Source organism: Cavia porcellus, unplaced genomic scaffold (assembly GCF_034190915.1).
Source record: "Cavia porcellus strain 051 isolate PalLab524CR breed Dunkin Hartley unplaced genomic scaffold, mCavPor4.1 scaffold_2, whole genome shotgun sequence".
NCBI classification, from domain to species: Eukaryota; Metazoa; Chordata; class Mammalia; order Rodentia; family Caviidae; genus Cavia; species Cavia porcellus.
In genome coordinates, this window is record NW_026947485.1 from 133527263 (window position 1) to 133546354 (window position 19092).

Genomic DNA, 19092 nt, shown 5'->3' on the forward strand with positions numbered 1-19092 from the left:
CCATCCTCAACAAATTAATATTACGAGGTGACTACAAGAGAAGTAAAGAACACTGAGTTTGGTATCCCAAACCTGTGATCCCATCACAGTATGAGGCAAGAGAATGATGAGTTCTACCCTAGCCTAGGCAACCTGACGATGTACTGAGGGTCCTCTCAAAAATAAAAAGTACCCACAAAGATAACAGGTGAAAAAAATCGTATCTCAATTGCATCCTAGAAATTTGTGTGTACACTCAAGAGTTGGGGCCACAGATCAACAATAGAGGACTAAATGATTATTAGAAATAACCAGGGGGAGGAAGAGGACACAACTCACTGGGAATACTGCCCTGGCATTCATGAAGCCCTGGGTTTACGCCTGCTATTCCATCAGTGGGGGTGGAGTGGAGTGGGGGGAATTAAAGGAGGAGAAATATTCTAGGAATAATATGGGATGGAACTACATATGTTTTTTTTAAAAAAAAAAAAAAAACTAAATTATAACACATTTAAGAACCACATCAATCATAGCTAGGCATGATGGGACACATCTAGAATTTCACCAGACAGGATGCTGAGGCAGGAAATTGTTTGAGACCAACCTAAGGTACACAGTGAATTTAAGACTAGCAAGGCCCTCTCAAAAAAACAGGAGGAGGGGATACAGGAAATCACATCCACCAAAAAAAGAACTTTAGCAACCAAACTCAAATTCCACTGGATTTCTTCCTAGTACATAAGCATTGCTTATGCAAAGTAGGAAATACAAAGACCTACATATAAAACACTGAAGAGGCTTATCCTTTATGTTCAGGGAAATTGTTTCTCAATCCTGTATTTGCATGCAAATTAAGATGATTCAAAATATACTTACTTGCACCAAGAGTGAGCAAGCCAATTTAAACCATTGAGTTGGTAATCTCTCAATTCTAAACCCTCATGTCCTCCAATATAGGATGGTTGCTTCTTCAGGGCTACAAATCTTGGTCTTTGTTTTAATACCTTCAGTGGAAATAAGTGTTAACATGTAGACTTATCCAAGAATTACTCAGAAAACTGAACACCTAAGCTTTCACTATAAATTTTAAAATTACATCTCAAGTCATCAATTTCAGATATTCCATGACTCAATATACCTAAGAATTTACAAAGAATAGTATTTTCTATGACTCTAAAAAGAATGTGCAGCCAACCCAGGTGTGGCAGCACACACCTGCAATCCCAGCACTTGGGAGGCTGAGGCAGAAAGATCTTTGTGAGTCTGAGGCCAGCCTGGGCTACATAAGCAAGTTCAAGGCCAGGTTAGGCTAAATAGCGATTTTCTGTCTAACAAAAAAAAGAGAATGCACAATGAACACTTTGTTCTTTTTTTAAACAGAAAATTAAGTTCTGCCAAAATACGAGTCTCATGTATTTCATAAGCAAAACCTATGTTAAATTCATTCATAATCACTATAATAGTACTGAACTATAAATAAAACTTACCAACAGATTAGCTTTCCATGCATTATCTGATTTATAAAATACTCTTACAAACTTAACTCAATTTTGTAGTAGCTAAGAGTTCTAGCAGCACCTACCTAACATTATCACTAATAACTTACATAACGTGAAGATTTCAAAAGTATCAGCAGCAAGGTAATCTTTATACTTTATTTTGAGTATAATCCTTTTTGCCTTTCCTTAACTTCAGAGAAAAGTATCCTCTCTACCTTTCTAACAGAGCATATACTTCTAGTTTCCAAGGAAATTGATCTCACCAGCCCACTCCTTACAAACACCAGCATCATACCATCTTCAGTTTATCATCTCTGGGACATAATACCACCCACCAAGGATAAGATAAGCACATCAAAGATCACATAGGAATTGCAGGAACCTCACTTCCTACAAGATCTACAAAGCACTCTAGAAATCAAGATCCAGCTCATATTTAGGTTTGTATACATAAATATGTATTTTTATTAATTGAAAATGCCAAATAATACTCACTTTGCAATCTTTGAAAGGAATAGTTTTTGATTGGTTCCTGCTGAAATACTCATCAATGCATGCCTGAAATTTTTTAGAAATAAGACCTCCATCTTCCCAGCTGCATTCTGAGTAAGGCAGGCCCTGCCATTTGCAATAATAGTCAGGGTAACCTGCCGCTGACTTCTGGTTGGAATGAGCTGTGAGATAAAACAGGTTATTCGTTTTGTTTACATTTAATCTCAGGAGACTAATTCTTAGTAAACACTACATAAGAAAACAACATGTACTTTATAATACCACAGTTTAGTAAGAGCAAGATAATATATTTAATATGCAGTGATTTTATGACTTTCAGAAGATTTGAAGATAAATCCAAAAAAGATAAAAGTTTTACTCAAATCATTTATAACTAACCAATTATACGTTCCACTATTTGATACTGTTTATGTAGATCATCTGTAAGTTCTTGCTGGCAATTATAATACTCCACATCTTCTGGGGAAGCATTTTTCAACCTGAAAAAAGTTAACCAGAACAGACTTCAAAATCTCCTCTAAATAACTTATCCCACTAAATGCTATCTACAGCACAAGAGCTCCCATTTTGCCACTTAATCTTAAAGAGAAGCTTGAACAATCAAGAAACTGAGGCAGAAATAGATCACGACTAATTTTTCGTGTCACAAATTTGTAATTTATAATGTATGAGAGACACTCCTATGTGACTGTTATCAAGGAAAGGCTGGGATGGCTGCCTTTAAGATGGAGTACTACCAATAAGAAATAGCTGTTTTAGGCTGTCATTTAGTTCTTGGTTATGCATCCCTGATTATCAAGTTTAGTAATAATCTTTGAACAATTAAAAAAACATGATTTATAGCATATTTACCATCTTTTTGTTTCTTGATCTTTTTTCTTGTAATTATCTAATTTTTTCATTCCTCTAACATTCTGCTGTTTAAGTGTTTCTTCTGTCTCCCAAGTGTTGTGGATATGAGACCATCCTTTCCATTTAATTAAATACTGGATCTCTCCTGACTCCTTGTTTTTTTCAAATCCTGCATTTGGATCACCATCTGCTTCAACAGCATAGATGGTGGTAGTAGCACCAGTAGCTAAAAACAAACATACAAGACCTTCCATGTAGGATTATTTCCTTTTAACTCAGAACTTTTAAGGCTATAAATATAAAAACAGTCTCTCAAGTAAACAATTACATACAGAAGTTTATAGGAAAATATTTTACACATAAATAAAATGAAAAGAATTTTAGTTAAATAAAATAAAATACACTTACAATTTTAATTTTTAGCTGAAGAATTAGCTAACTTAACACCTTAGTTTTAAAATGAGGGAAAAAAGGGTCAAGATAGTGGAAAATATAATATTACACATCAATTTACAATAATTGGTAACTGGCAAGTTGATAGTTTTAAATTATTTTAATTTCCAGCTATCTTTAAAAACTATGTCCAGATAAAAAATAACCTGTAAGAAAATTTTTTTCAATAAACAAACATGTTAAGAAATTGTAAGTATTTGAACAACTACTAATTGCTTAGGTATAGCAGGCCAAAAAACCAAATTTGCAAGTTAGAAATTTTCTACATTAGATATATGATAGGAATATATGATACAAAACCAAGTGGGTATTTTCTGGGAAGAAACTATTTAGGCCAATAACCAAGATACAGCTTTATAGCAAACAGGTAAAACAAAAGAAAATTCATCCTCTTAGCATTTAAAGTATTTAAAGAGCTATTTTGACTCTGGTTCTATTTAAAAGCCAAACAATAAAATGTTTAAAAAAAAAAATACCTCCTTTTCTCCCAATACGACAATCCATAAACCTTTCTATTGTTTCAAATTCTTCTTCCTCAGGTTGAGGAACATCCTCTCCACAGACTTCTAGCAGGTCATCAGAATCTGTTTTCATTTCTTCATCTTCCTTATAGCTCACATTGACAGTTGCCTGGCGACGAGAACTTCTTTTATCATTATCATAGTCTTCCTCATCCTCATCTTCCTCAGATGAATCAATTTGTCTCTTTTTTTGTCCAAGTATCTTTTTCCCATTTTTTGACTTAGATCTAGGGAAAGATAAGAAAAAATATGAGGGCTGGGGATTTAGCTCAGCAGCATAAGCGCCTGTCTGGCAAGCACAAGGTCATGAGTTTGATCCCCAGTACTAAAAAAAGAAAAAATACAGTGTCTTATTAGCATAAAACAAAATCTGAGAAACTATACTCAAAAAGAATATGTTCCATAAGCAACAATTTTTAGCAGCAAGGCATGAATACATTTACCTGTTTTGAGGTTTCCTGCTTTTTACTTTGTTTTTTGGCTCATAATCTGATTCTGTTTCATCACAACTGCTTTTATCTCTCTCTTCTTCAGATTCTGAATCTGAACCAGACTGAGATGGAGATCCCGATCCAGACATTTGCCAATCTTCACTGTATATAAAATTTATGAAGTGTTTTTATTTAACATACATAAATAACTTTTGTCACTAGTAAAATACAGAGATGATCAAATCAACTAAATCTCATTCCAGCTCATATCAAGACTCTCTTTATGGATGAAAATGTATTATACTAAATTAAAGAGTCACAGGTTTAATTTTGAAAATTTTGAGTATTAGCCCTCTCCAAAAACAATATTCTAATCACTTTCATATTTGCTGTCTAGAGGCTTTCTTTTAAAAACATGTCTTAGTTTTTAATTATAGCACACATTTTAAAAAGTTTAAAATGTAAAGAAAAGTTAAAAAAAAAACTACAATCAGCATTATCTCAATCAAGGTTCAACAATTACCTCAGCTTTTTTATTTTTTAAATCCACTTAATCTATTTTTTTCCAGGCAACATGTGGAGAAAAAATACTGGGTAAACACATTAGTATTTCACTTTTATATAAAGTTCAAATGAAAGATATATATTAAATTCTTAGGTTTACCAGACTAAATAGCCCCAATTAAAAATCTGAAAATTGCTGAGCATTTTCAGAGTACAGGAAAGCTCAGCTAGACTCTGAAATACTTCTGATCCTGAGCATTTCAGATAAGGGATGTTCAGTCTGTGTCACAGCCTGTCTTCAGCTACTGCTTTGCTCCACTGCTCTCCATCTTGTATCAGTTATGACAGTGCTGAAGTAACAAGCCAAATGTGTAAAATCTGATTTTGAAAACAAAACTAAACAAAGTAAACTGTTTTTATCTTAACTTTTTAGGGCTTGGATAATGAAAGCAGCAATATCAGGATATATGAGGGAAAATCTCCCTTCCCTTTTTATTTTTTTAAATATAAATCATCATTTTTACATTCAAACAAATATATTAATCATCTCGAATTACTTGTTTATTAAAATATTCTGCTTCAGGCTGGGGATTTAGTTCAGTGGCATAAGCACCTGCCTGGAAGGTACAAGGTCATAAGTTCTATCCCCGGTACCACAAAAAAAAAAAAAAAAAAATTCTGCTTCTACTCATGTTAAGTTGAGAAATTAACAACTCAGTGTGAAATTTAAATAGTTGACAAGACATAGCAGTTGAAAATGCAGAAGTGTTGAATTGAAAACTAGACTACAACAGAACTAACTCCCTGATAGAGTACTAACTTGTGTGAAGCCTTGGGTCTGATCCCTAAGCAGTTCCTAGACAGACAGACAGAGGGAAGTGGGGTGGGAGGGAAAGAGAGAAAGAGGAGAATAGAAGGAGCAGGGCAGCGGAGGAGGAGTAGAGGGAAAAAAGCAAGGGAAGACAGGAGGAGGTAGAAAGGAGGGGAGGTAAGAAACAGAGAGGAAAAGGAAAGAAAAGGAAAGGAAAGGAAAAGAAAGAAGAGACAGCGAGGCAAGGTGGCACAGTGTGATCCTAACGATCTGACAGGCTACAGCAGGTGGCTGCAAGTTCACAGCAGCCTGGGCGCGTGAGAACCTCTCACAAAAATGGGCTGAGAGAAGAGCTGAGTGATAGAACACCCTTAGTCAATCCCCAGTTTTTACAAAAAATAGAGAAAGGACAGAAAACTGTAAGGCAGATCTACAAAAATAGCCATAATATGTCATACCAATAAAGGGGTAAAAAATATAATACCAGAAGATTCACAGAGGAAAAACAATACTGAGGCCAGGGATAAAGCTCAGCAGCACAAGCACCTGCCTGGCAAGCACAGGGTCATGAATTTGATTCCCAGTGTCAAAATAATTTGTAGAGGATAATCTGAATGATCCAACACACATCTACTAATAGGACAACAGGAGTTACAGAATGAGAAAGAAAATAGTACTACTATGACTAAATTTTCGAAACTAACAAAAGATGCAAATGTTCACATTAAGGATACACAGATCCTGTGGAGAAACAGTAACAAAACCAAAAGACACACCAAAGTGAATGTGTAAAATCCCAAAGACAAATAGAAAAATGAAACAAAATGGAATGTTTCTAAAAAATAAAGAGAAAAACTCTAAACCTTTTAAATGTATGTAAATTGAGAACTTGAAACAATATTTCCTGTCAAGGTTTCCAGGCAATTATGTTTCTAAATTATTTCTGAAGATGAAAGAAATTTCGTGTGCATAAGGACTATTAATATAAATTTAAAAATCATCAATAGTCCTGTGGTTCCTAAAATTGTATTTCCCAAGATACTAAAATTTTAGAACTAAGTAATCTTTAAAATTTATAAATAGGGGAGGGGATTATAGGAGATAAAGGGATACATTATAAAAATAAATGTTATGGGCTTATGGTTTACATTATCTCATAAATGACAGGAATAAAGCATTTATAAGAGTCCATTTTGGAATGACAATTTTCATAAAGTAATACAAAGCTATCAGTATTTTCCTAATTATGAAAGTAATCAAGTGAACAAAATGCCATACTCTTTATGTTTTTTCCTTTTGATGTCACCCGAGTCATCAGAATCATCACTGCTAGATGAATCCTGTAAGAAAAAATAAAGGTCAGTGTCATTCACTAATGGCTACAATTTAACAATTTATCAAATTGTGCTGTACTTATTGCTTTGCTCATAATAGCATCTGTAAAGCCTTTTTGTGTTCCATATTGTTACATTTGTATTAGCTTAAAATAGTAACAGTTTTACTGTAAATTAACAGTCAGAAAAAAATCAGGTAAAGAATCCTATCACCATTTTGTGCAAAACCCAAAAATCTACACTCTCTGGTGACCATCACTGGTGCACTGGATATAGTTAGATGGAATCATAGCTGCTTATAGGCTAAATTTCATACTAACATTTTCCTTCACCATGATAGCTGTGTTTTGTTTTGCTTTGATGTTGGTGTGGTACTGGCAATTGCTGTGGCCATTACACTGAGCTACATTCCTACCTTTTAACTTTTTGGGACAGAGCCTGAATAAGTGACTAAGTTGCCCAGGCTCGGCTTAAATTGTGGTCTTCCTGCCTCAGCCAACCAGAGTGCTGGGATTATAAGGATGCACATTTGGCTCTAAGTAAATTTTTCTTGAATATGTTATACAAACACATGCATGTTGCTTGCACATGCAATTTATAACTGCAATCTATTCTTTAAAAACTACTATGGCAATAATTTTGCATTATTTGAGAGCTAGGATATGGAATCAACCTAGGTACCCACTGATAGGTGAATAATGAAAATGTGGTATATATACACAACTGACTACTAGTCAACAATAAAAAAAAAAAATCGAACTCTATCATTTGAAGCCATATGGATGGAACTAGAGAACACTGTGTTGAATGAAGTGAGTCAGGCACAAAAAGACATATAGCCCATGTGTGGATACTAAAAAGCTCATCTTGCTAAAAAGCACAGGTCTCAAAGAATATGGCAGGGGGAGGGATGGAGAGATGACAGTTAAATAGCAAGATCAACTTCTATGGTCCTACACAACAGCAGGGTAACTATGGCTGATCCAATGAATTATTTCACAATAGTACAGATGATACTGAATTTTCCAAACATGAACATGATAAAAATGACTGAAGTGACAGATGCTCCAACTACCTTGATCTATCATTTCACACCATATACATGTATTGAAATATACTGTACCACACAAAAATGTGTAACTGTATGTTAACTAAAAACAAAAATATGCTTAAAACAATTTTAATAATCTGTACAAATAGCAAAATTCATTGTGTATATATGTATATGCACACAATACACATATTTCCTTCATATACTGTGTTAAGTTTATCTCCAATTTTGCTAGGATAAGCAAATGCACACGAATTTCCCCTTGATTATTTTTGATTAATCCTTAAGAGCAGAAATAAATCATGTGTCTATATTTTTAAATTTTTCACAACTATTTTTAAATGCAGGTATCTCAGACTTAGGCTCTGAAAACCCAGGGTTTGAATAGTTTATAAATACCAAATGATTAGGAAACATGCCCATTTTAAAAACAGTTCATTACAAAAACATACCTCTTCAGATCCACTATTAGATGAAGCCAGATGTTGCTGCTGCTGCTGCTGCTGCTGCTGTTGCTGCTGCTGCTGCTGCTGCTTCTTGAGCATTGCAGATCTCTGAACAGCCAGAATACTAGGGCTAGACTTCCAAAACTGTTAAAGAAAACAGGAATGAGGGGAAGATGAAATGTTTGGCATATCAAAAATCAATAAATAAACAAATAAAACCAGTTTAGTAACAATTCCAACATTTTTACTCCTACCAAAAAATCAATGAGTATTTTCTTCACAAGTAACATATAATGCAGTATTACTGCAATACAGCAAAATGCTGGGCCTTAACTGTACAAAATTTAGGATAATTCAAGTTCTACAGGCAAATGATAAATCATGGGGCTGGGGTGTAAGAGCATTATTTTAAAAAAGCAAACTGATAATTAGCTCAGCCCATTTTTCTTTGGGTGGGATGACAAGAATTTCTCCATGAAGTAATGTGCACGCTGACTTATATTCTCCACCTAAGCATCTTATATCATCAGGGATTGATGCATGCACTGCATGAAGTGTGGACAGGTTTTAGCTTCATCTTCTAGCTTTTTCCAAACAGAATGGCTCTTACTTTCTATCAGTTACCTATGAGGAAGCAGAGTGCTAATAAATCTTCCTGTTAACCATGAAATGCCACCTTGAAAGCAGATCTCATGAAGCCTTTACCCACAAGAGTAAGCACTTATGAAATTTAATTTCTGCCTCAAAAGGAGGCAGAAAAACTTTTATTTATGTGAATGTGCATTTGTAACTATAGATTGCTCTTTTATTCAACAGATACATACAAGTTTGAGAAACACTAAAAGTAACTTTTAATGTTTGAATTTTTTCTCAATCTACTTAAGAACAACGTAAGCCAATCCTATAAACTCACCCAAATTAATGTAAGAAATTGACTTTTCATGGACATTTCATTACCTCAGCTCCATCCACTTTTGGTGGTTTTGCCTGAACTTTGTTTCCGCGGGATGCGTCCGACTCCGACTCCGACTGGCTGCCTGAGTCAGATGCAGACTCAGAGTCACTGCTGCCTGACTGGCCGCTGCTTCCATCACTGCTGCTCCCAGTACTCGAACCAGATCCAGAGTGCGAAGCTGACCCAGAATCATCATCCAACTGGCTACAAATTGAAAATAAACAAGTTTTAAATAAAATCCACTAGGAATTTAATTTTTTGTTTGTTTGGTTGTTTTCTGAGACTAGACTTCACTTTGAAGTTCGGGCTGGCCCTGAGCTCTTTATGAAGTCTGGCCTGGCCTCCAACTCATGGCAATCCTCCTGCCTCAGTCTCCCAATTGCTAGGATTATATGTGTCACCATGCCCTGCAGTTATTTTTCTTAAAAGTCAATGGAAACTCCCAAATGATTAATCATTTCATGCATAATCTTCAGTCATTTATGGTAACTGACATATTTAGTACAGCTTTGGCCAAAGCCTAAACAGTAAGATCAAGATAATGAGCAAAACCTACCAAGTACAGGATCCTAGGCTAGCTAATAGCAATTATAAAGTAGGAACTTTGAAAAGGTTACATTACTGAAATTCCTATATTATCAGGCAAAAAAGAAAGTCACTTCTAATTTCTAGTTGATTTCAAGTTTACATCTCTGTTCTGTAATTTCAGCAGAATGCAATTATAATCAAGCTATTATAAAATATATTTTACTTTTAAAAATTAATAATTCTGAGAAAAACTTTAAACTCATGGATCCACATATAAGTATGAAATAATAACAAATTCTAGTAATTCCTAACCTCTATATACACAGAAAGTAACACCTTACTGAGATCCTCTTTTCCCGTTTCTAATTCTTGGTCCAAGATACCAGAGAAATGGTCTGGAACAACTAGTAGATCAAAACTTTTTATCTCCAAGGTTATTTGTTTAGATGGTTTTAAAATCTGAATTGTTGCTAACTTGAACATTAAATTTCTGGTACATAAGGTAAACCCAGCTTTTGACATAATTTCATCTGGCTTCATGAGAAACCACAGGTAACAGAATTTATGTTTATATGACAAAATGAAAGCCATATACTAGTCTGTCATTTTTAAAAAACATTCCACCAGGTGGCAGAATTGCTTTAAGAAAATAGATCACAAAAGTAGCTAAGGACTTAAGATTTTTAACATAAACAAATAAAAGTTTATAAGGATTTCGATTCTACAAGTTAAAATTAAAATATTTAAACCATGAACAAAACTACCCATGTTTTATAACCTACTGAAATATAAGGTTTTCTTCATAGAAACAGTAAACAAAAATTTGCCTGTAACAGACTTATGCTACCAAGGTTATTTTTGCCACTTCTTCCATCTCATTCAATTCTGAGGCCCCAAAATAGCACAGAGCCTAGTAAGTTAAGAAAAACAGTTATGTTTGATTTAAATCCCTTGAAAATTTAGCACTGATATTAAAAAATATTTCCCAACCAACAACTTTACTTCTCTTTTATTAATCTACTAGGGTTAAAAAAAAATTAACTGTTCCTTTACTTAAAACTTTATTCATGTGTTAGGTCAAGGACAGTGAGGTGAGACAGAGTCCTGATCATTAAAAAAATCTTCTAGCTTTGAGACAGTCCTGTAAACTGGCAAGTACCATTCCGTGCTACATTTAAGACAACTAATTCGGACATAATCAAGTCTGGTGCAGAAATCAGAGAATACTTAGAAGTATCTTTTCTTCTTTCTAGACACTTGCTATGTAGTTCATACTGGCCCGGAACTCACTGTGTAGTCCAGGCCAAGAACTTGCTGTGATCCTCCTGCCTCAGCCTCCCCAGTACTGAGATCCTAGGTCATCATACCAAAATTATCTTCTTTACTATTAAAGGAATGATCTCAAGGATATAAAATGAAAAAAAGCAAGATACAAAACATAACATGCTTTATACAAGAAAAAATGTTTATATATGCTTACTTATACTGTACTCTTAAAAAAGCAATAATGGTAGCATAAATCAACAACAACTAATGTAAAAATGGCTATCCAGAGATGGAGGATTATACATGACAGTGACTGAAATTGGTCTTTAGTTTTGAAATCATGTGATGTTTTACAAAATTCAGAACTTGAAAAAAAATACACAGGACCATGAAAAGACAGTCTCCTACATAAAACAAGCTAAAATAGGTGAAAAACTTATCCTTAGTAACTTTAATTTCAGCCTAATGCAACAAATGTTCTTTCAAAAAAATAAAAATTTGATCAAGTTTCAGTCTTTCAAAGTTCAAACACTAATGAGTTCTTGCAGAATTTCACCTTTGACTAATTTTCCATTACAAAGTTCTGCATCAGTTTACATCCAGTTTTTAGCCATTGATGATCTGTTTTATCTGTTAATTAGAGGCACAAAATGTTAGTATTTTATCATTCTTTGTTTACTTAATATGTAATCTGTTCATTATTAAGCTGAATACTTCTAAAAAAGAAAATTTCCCTCATATCTGTTATCCTTACCAAACACAAAGCAAAAAGCATTTTCATTTCTTTTACTTATTCACTAGTTTTCAAAATGAGTTAAATCACAAACATCCTTCAAAGAATACCAATAATTTTTTAAACTTTGGTTAGGAACTATTGTACAGCTAACATCCTTCTTGATTTACAAACTGTCCCATTTTAGTAAGTAAGAAACCCTTGATTAGGTGAGTCCTTTTGACAAGAACTAAAGCCCCGGGGGTTTAGCTCAGAGGCCTAAGTGCCAGCTTGGCAAGTGCAAGGTCACGAGTTCAAGTCCCAGCACCCCCCCACCAAAAGAACTTAAGCAATAAGCAATTTTTGAAAATTTACTTGTATTCTGATATGACAAGATTACCCAGATCACCTTGGGTATTTCTTGCCTTGGGCTATAACTCAGCCATTTCATCAAAACACTTTTTTGTTTATTCCAGAAATTAACTGCAATTTGAGCACTAAGTGAGCCTATTAGTAATGGACTGGACATTACTTTTAAGTTTTTTTTAATGGAATAAGCTAGGATATATGCATTAAAAAATACATTATGCCAGTATGTCCAAATCAAATTCAAATTCAAAGGTGTTTTACTTAACCTTCGATTTTGTACCTATGTCCTCACTTGCATCGTTTCAGGTTCCAAACTACATTAACAAAATTGTATTTGCTTTGTGTTGCATTATCGTTAAGTTTCAAAATAATACCATTATAACACTATGATTACTGAAAGTTAAAATTTCTTTACAATTTCCTTTGTCCTCAGAAAACTACACCACGATGAATACAGGAAAATATATAAAGTTGTTGAGCTATTCCTTAAGCTTTCTGGAAGTTGAGATTAACCCAAAATTCAAAAAATAATAAAATATTTCTATGTTATCACATGCTTCCTTTATTAACGTTCATTATCACACAATCTCATTTGCAGGTAATAAACTACAAAAATGAGAAAATTTTAAAGTCACAGAACACAAATGGAACAGGAAATAAGGACATAAAAAATGTTATCTAATATAGTCACATTCTATAATTTGGTCATGCTAGGCAGGTAAAAAATATAAAGTTTTTTGCAAAAATCTTTTAAGAAACCTAAAAGATAGTTGACTGTGAAAAGAAATTGAGAACTGTAATAAGATTTGCCTAAGGAAGTACTAGCTAGCTTAGCTTATCTTCTTTTCCTTAGTGATAGGGATAGCAAGTTCTGGTCAACCCTGCAGCTAAACATGGCCATGACAAGACACCAGCATAAGCACTGGCATGTACTTTCCCAGAAAGCTGTTCAAGGGCAGCTCTCAACCAGGAAGTGCTCTTTTACAACCCTTCTGATTTTTATTGGAAGTCTATAGCCAATGGCAGAAAAGGTGGAGAGAGTGCTCAAAAGTCACATCTCACAAATCTCTTTAGCATAGATGCAAATGTCCTTTTCTAGTATCACCAAAGTTATTGTAACTTAGCTGATAACTTGAGTGACTAGGGAAAAAAAAATAACATTCTGTTCAGTACAAAAATGAGATGAAGCCAGCTAAAGTGGGGCACACCTGTAACCCCGGCACTCTGGGAGAATGCAGCAGGAGGACAGGCATTTCAAACCCAGCAACTCAATGAGACCCTGTCTCAAGAAGTTAGAGGGGTTGCATGCCCTCGGGAATGTAGCTTGGTAGGATGAAGACGGCGGGTTCAGTTCCTACCACAAAACAAAATAAAACCAAAAAAAGGAAAGAAATGACATGAAACCCACTAAAGTTTTTTAAAACTTTTTGTTTTGTTTTTTTGTCTTTCTCGTTTTTAGCAGTACCAGGGATCGAACTCACGACTGCCTGCCTGCAAGGCAGGTGCTTATGCCACTGAGCTAAATCCCCAGCCCTAAGTTTTTTAAAACTTAACCTTGAAGTTTTAAGTTTAATGCAGCTATAACATTCCTGCCCAGTTTTATTTAACTATGCCTGAACTCCATTCCATACCTACCAGATCCTGTGGTGGAAAACCAGCACTTTAATGAATTGAGAGGGTTTTTAATGGCTTTGTTCCTAGGGTAAAATGATTAAAATGAGATCTCTGCCTACTTTTCCAACTAAATTTAAACCTACTGTACTCTGCACTTTACTCTTACTTTAGCCTTAGAATTTGCCTCATAACCTTGTTCTAGGCAGTTATCTCTACTTAGAAAGTCTGTAACGCCACTCCACCCTCTTCTCTAGTACTCCTACTGTACTGACTTTCACTTCTCAGGTCATGATTTGCCTAGACTTCCTCTTCCAGACTAGTTTAGGAAGCTGGCACTTAACACACGCTTAACTTAAACTAGCTGAGCACAGGAGTGTTTTACTTAACAAGTATATCCCTACTATCTAGCATTCTGAAAAACTGAAAATATACTTGTGAATTTGTACATAAATGACTAACACTGTCTCCTCCTGCTTTCTGTTAGAAAGCCCAGTAAGTGCCCTGTGGTTGCTGGAGGCTGTTGACCACTGCAACACCTGGTGGTGGAGGGGGTGGGGTAGAGCAGTGCTGTGCCTTATGCATGGGGTCTGTGTTTCCTCAGCAGCTGCCATAGCCTGGACACTGTACATGGCGGGCAGGGATTTAATCCTAAACCTTCCACACAAATTCTGGTTTTTCTCCTCCAGGTTTTGCTGCCTCTATATTTCTTTTTTTGCTTTTCTCCTTCCTTAAACTCATCTAATTTTAAACTGTTAGGCAGAGACTTCTTGAAAAATATGAAAACAGAGTCCACTTCCCACAGCCACAGTTATCTAAATCTGGGTATCACCAGTTCCTATGGACAACGCAGACACTGGAACTCACAAATCTCCTTCCGCAAACAAATGTCTAACACATGAAAAACTTCACTCATTTATGTTACCTGGTTGGGCATTATGGACTTTTCTCATTTATTTTTCACTTTCAACAAAATTTTAATCATACCACTCAGTTTACAAAACATCTTCATACCGTATTCCATTTTATTCTTACAACAAAAATTGTCCTGAAAGATATACCTAAGGAAGGAGTTTTCCTAGCTCCTTTTCAGAGGAGCAACCCTTCTAGGAATTCAGCATGGTCTTAATTCTAGATGTAGCCAAATTCTTAGTTCCAATCCAATTTTGCACTCTTGTCCTGTTACTCTTAAGTAGCTGCTATGCTACCCTGTTTATTCACAGCTTTGGTTCTTCCTTTGGGCTCCTGTTTGTTTCTGACACACGCAAGCCTGGATAGGGAAAGAACAGCTGCCTATGTCATGGCAAAACATGAGGTGGCTTGTCTTGTATCTTCTTCCTCATTCTCATCTCTTTTTGGGGACTAAAAAGTGACAAACACTGGATAATGTTAAAGTCAACAAAACTGTCCCACTAGCCAGGGCATCTATACAACCTCAGAGTAGCGCTCACTTTTTTGATAGTGAAAAAGAAATAACTACACCTGAGGCCCTGTGTTTTAGGGTCTGGTATTTTAGCTGTTTTTTCTAACTAATGCACTGCATTGTTTATTCAACAAACATTCGAAACAACAGGTTTTACATATATAATTTTAACTCACTTGCTTATCTCAACTAACAAGGGTTAGAGAGAACCTCAAGGATTCCTACTAACAGCAAAAAAAAAACTATGGAGGAGCTGGGGATTTAGCTCAGCAGCATAAGTGCCTGCCTGGCAAGCGTGAGGCTGTGAGTTCAATCTCTGATACCCTGTCCCCCCAAAAAAGTTATGGAGAAAAATAAATCTTCATGTGTAATTAAAAAGCTAGAAGATGAATCAATTCCTGATTGAGTAACTAGAGGTGGGAGAAATGGTGACTGAGGCAAACTTAATAGAGAGGTGATGCCCAGAGCTCAGCATAGGCACCTACATTCCTAGACTTTTCCCTACCTGGAGAAGGCTGCTTCCTGGGAGCAAACTCCTTTAAGACTGAAATGAAAAACATGTTCATTATGTAGTCATCTCCTATTTCCCTAGGCACAGGTTACTGTTCCTACTGCCTCTATTATATTCGTGTTACTAATAATTTCTTTACAATATTCCAATTATTTACGTATGTGTATGTCTCTTCTAATGAATTTCTAAAATTCACTGAACAGAGATCTTCAGTTATTTTTACAGACCATCATCTGTCATTCAGTTCAGCATGACAGAAGAAACAGAAAGTAGCATGCAGTAAGTGCTGAGCATTAAAACTGGCAAAAGGCCCACAACAGCCTTTAAACTTCCTGAAACATTACCTATTCACAAATACATTACAGACTTGCAAATGAATGTAAATAAAACAAAAGTCTGATGAAGCAATCTAAGTACCATCAGCATGAGTGAAAAGCTGGCCTTGGTACTGCTGTTATGCACACACAGATCAAAAAAATACTTTGAGCATTCTATATAAAATTGTTTTATATTCTCTTTTTAAAGTACCCTACACTGGGCAGTACTGTAATCCCACCACTTGGAGGCTGAGGCAGGAAGATTACAGAGAGTTCGAGGCCAGCCTAGGTTACACAGTAAGTTCAAAGCCAGCCTACACTGCACAGTGAGACTCTGATTCAAAAAACAAAAACAAAGAAACCATTAAGGAACACTACAGAAGTTGGGCATATAAGCACAGCAATCTCGGAAGCTGAGGCAGGAGGAAACTGGATCCTGGTCTGAGCAACTAGTTTCAAAAACAAAAAGTTAAAAGGACATAAAATGGTAGAGACAGAGCTGAGTGCAAAGACCTAGGTTCAATTCTTAGTACCTCAAAAAAATTTAAAGAAACAAAGTATACCATGATTTTATTCCTCTACAATTTCAAACTGAAAGCATGAGAAAAAAGCTGCTGGAAAGGTGTGACTAGAATAGTAACTATTTACATGACTTATTTCAAAGGTGATTTGAGTTACTCATGTAGAACCAAAGGTAAATTCAAAATATTTTCTTAATTTTTCTCTAATAAGAATTCCGGGAATAATCAGATGAGAAGTAAAGGCTTTGTACACAATAGATTTAAAAGGCACAAAACAAGGTTCATAACTGATCACAATTTTCTGCAGTATCAAAGGCATAATAAAAAAATCTCAAACCCTACATTTATAACAACTAGGTAAATTTTAATAACTTTACCTATCGTGCTGAAGTTTAACACACACAAACTAAATTTCAAAATAACCAAGGGGAAAAAATAAACAGACTAATCAAGAGGAGGAGGGTAGTGGGGGATCAAAGATCAAACTGGACTGCCATCAGATAAAATGTGTTGAAGACTGATGAATGTGCATTAGTATTCATTTAACTACTATCGTTACTCTTATATACAATTTGAAATGACCCATACTGTTTAGTTACCACAATTAGGGCCTCCATTTGAAAGTTCAGCCAGGTGTGGTGGTGCATGCTTGTAACTCCAGCACTCTGGGAGGCTGAAGCATGAGGGTGACAAATTCCAACTCAGCCTGAACCATTTAGCAAGGCTCTGTCTCTCATACAAACACACACACCAAAAAGGAAAGAAAATTTCTTAAAAAGGTAGGGGGTATAACTGTGCAGACTCGAAAGTGTCAAATTCTGAAAATTACTAAATAATAGATTATCCATATAGTTCAAGTTTTAAAATTACATGTTCTTAAAATTTAACAAATAATTGCCACAAAAAGTTACTAGCACCATGTAATTTTAAAGAAAACTATTAGTAATGTGGTTCTTTATCACAATGCAAATAACCATAGAGCATGTGGCATAGAAGAACAAACTCCATTTACTGTTATTTACTAAAAAAACTGATCCAGTGATACCTTGCTATTAAGTGGTTTCAGCGGCAAAAACAAGAACAAAGGGAAGAAGGTGGCTGAGGATATAGCTCAGTGAAGTCCCCGAGTTCAACCTTTAATGCCAAAAATAAATAACAATCTACCTCAGAGGAAAAACAAGAATTCTTGTTTTAGACTTAGGGGTTCCAGACCATAATATCACTGCTTCTGATGATCCCATGAATTTATATTTAACCTCTAAAAGATAGCATTCATGGTCTTCTACTAACATCATCTACCTTAGTATTAAAAAATTACTCTCTACTTTTTGCCTAAATCTAAATACCTCACTATTCCAAAAGCCACATTACCAAGACACTTTTAGTACAAATACAATTTAAGATTACCATTTACCATATGATCAGACTTCTACATTAGAACTACACAGATTCTGTATCTGTTTACCATGTCCATCCGACACAGGTATCTGTGAAAGCTATCCTGCTTTAAAGAAATTGGAATTTTAAGTTATTCCATAGAATCTACCACAGTAAGCAGTTTGTCAATCATCTAAACCCTAGGGACAAACTATTTCTGAAATAACCAGAGTGGAGCTGAGAAGTAGCTACTAAAAGTCATTTTCATTAGAAGAGTACTATCTCACTATTCTTGTGCTTTATGCCTCATCTCTGAGAGTACTGTGGATGACTTCAGAAGTCCCAACTGATTGGACACAACTTTGTCTCCAGAACTTTATATTTTCACCTCAATAGTAGTTTTAATTTTATATAATCTACCTACCAAAGAAACCTCTGAGTATAGTTTTTCACTTAATGATGGCTTCTGATGTAGTCACATCACTGCAGTGACGTAATAATGTATTTCCAGTTATAAACAGCAATTCTCAGTTAGTCCTTTAGAACAAGTAGATTCTGGTACAATAGATCATGGGGTCTCTCCCTAGTAGTAGTATTTTTGACCAGTGCATTCAGACTGAGAATATACCACAATAGGTATCTCTGTAGTCTTCCTGTTTTATTTAATTTCACTATGCATCCTTATTTCTCTTTCTTCCACCTGATGGTCACATAAAACTTCAGCATAACACTGACTAAACTTCAGAAAAAAGAATTACAAAAAGAAAATGTCCAATTGTACAGTGAACACACATCAACTGTTCTTCCTTTCTTATGAAAGATGTTTCTTTTTTTCACTTTTTATCACTAAAGTCAGAAAAATCAAGGTAGTCCATGAAAGCTTTCCATATTGCTCATATCACTCCAGTAAGTTACCAAATTACTTTCTTTCATTTTATTTGCATGCCTATATGGCTTCATAAATATGAACATACTTTATATATAAATTGTTCCTTAGTTATTATCTCTAGATTAAAATAATCATTCAAAAGACTAAAACCAGAGGTTCCATAGAAAGCTATTCCCTTTCTTGGTAACTTCCCAAAAGAATTAAAAGCATCACAGCACA

General features: G+C 35.1%; 1 protein-coding gene and 1 non-coding gene across 3 annotated transcripts in view; one reads left to right on the forward strand and one right to left on the reverse strand.

Moving 5' to 3' along the window:
• Window positions 1-19092, reverse strand: part of Chd1 (chromodomain helicase DNA binding protein 1) — a 66866-nt gene that overhangs the window by 36709 nt on the left and 11065 nt on the right. For both annotated transcript variants that reach the window (XM_063245410.1, XM_063245409.1), the window contains exons 3-11: window positions 9352-9553; window positions 8401-8538; window positions 6842-6903; window positions 4261-4410; window positions 3773-4044; window positions 2844-3069; window positions 2370-2470; window positions 1974-2152; window positions 856-983 (exon numbers count right to left, since the gene is read on the reverse strand). In XM_063245410.1, the coding sequence (XP_063101480.1) occupies window positions 856-983; window positions 1974-2152; window positions 2370-2470; window positions 2844-3069; window positions 3773-4044; window positions 4261-4410; window positions 6842-6903; window positions 8401-8538; window positions 9352-9553 (1458 nt within the window). The remainder of the gene's footprint in view (window positions 1-855; window positions 984-1973; window positions 2153-2369; window positions 2471-2843; window positions 3070-3772; window positions 4045-4260; window positions 4411-6841; window positions 6904-8400; window positions 8539-9351; window positions 9554-19092) is intronic.
• On the forward strand, window positions 14337-14469 carry LOC111754526 (small nucleolar RNA SNORA84). Its single transcript, XR_002789204.1, has one exon. It is a non-coding gene; the product is annotated as a small nucleolar RNA SNORA84 (small nucleolar RNA).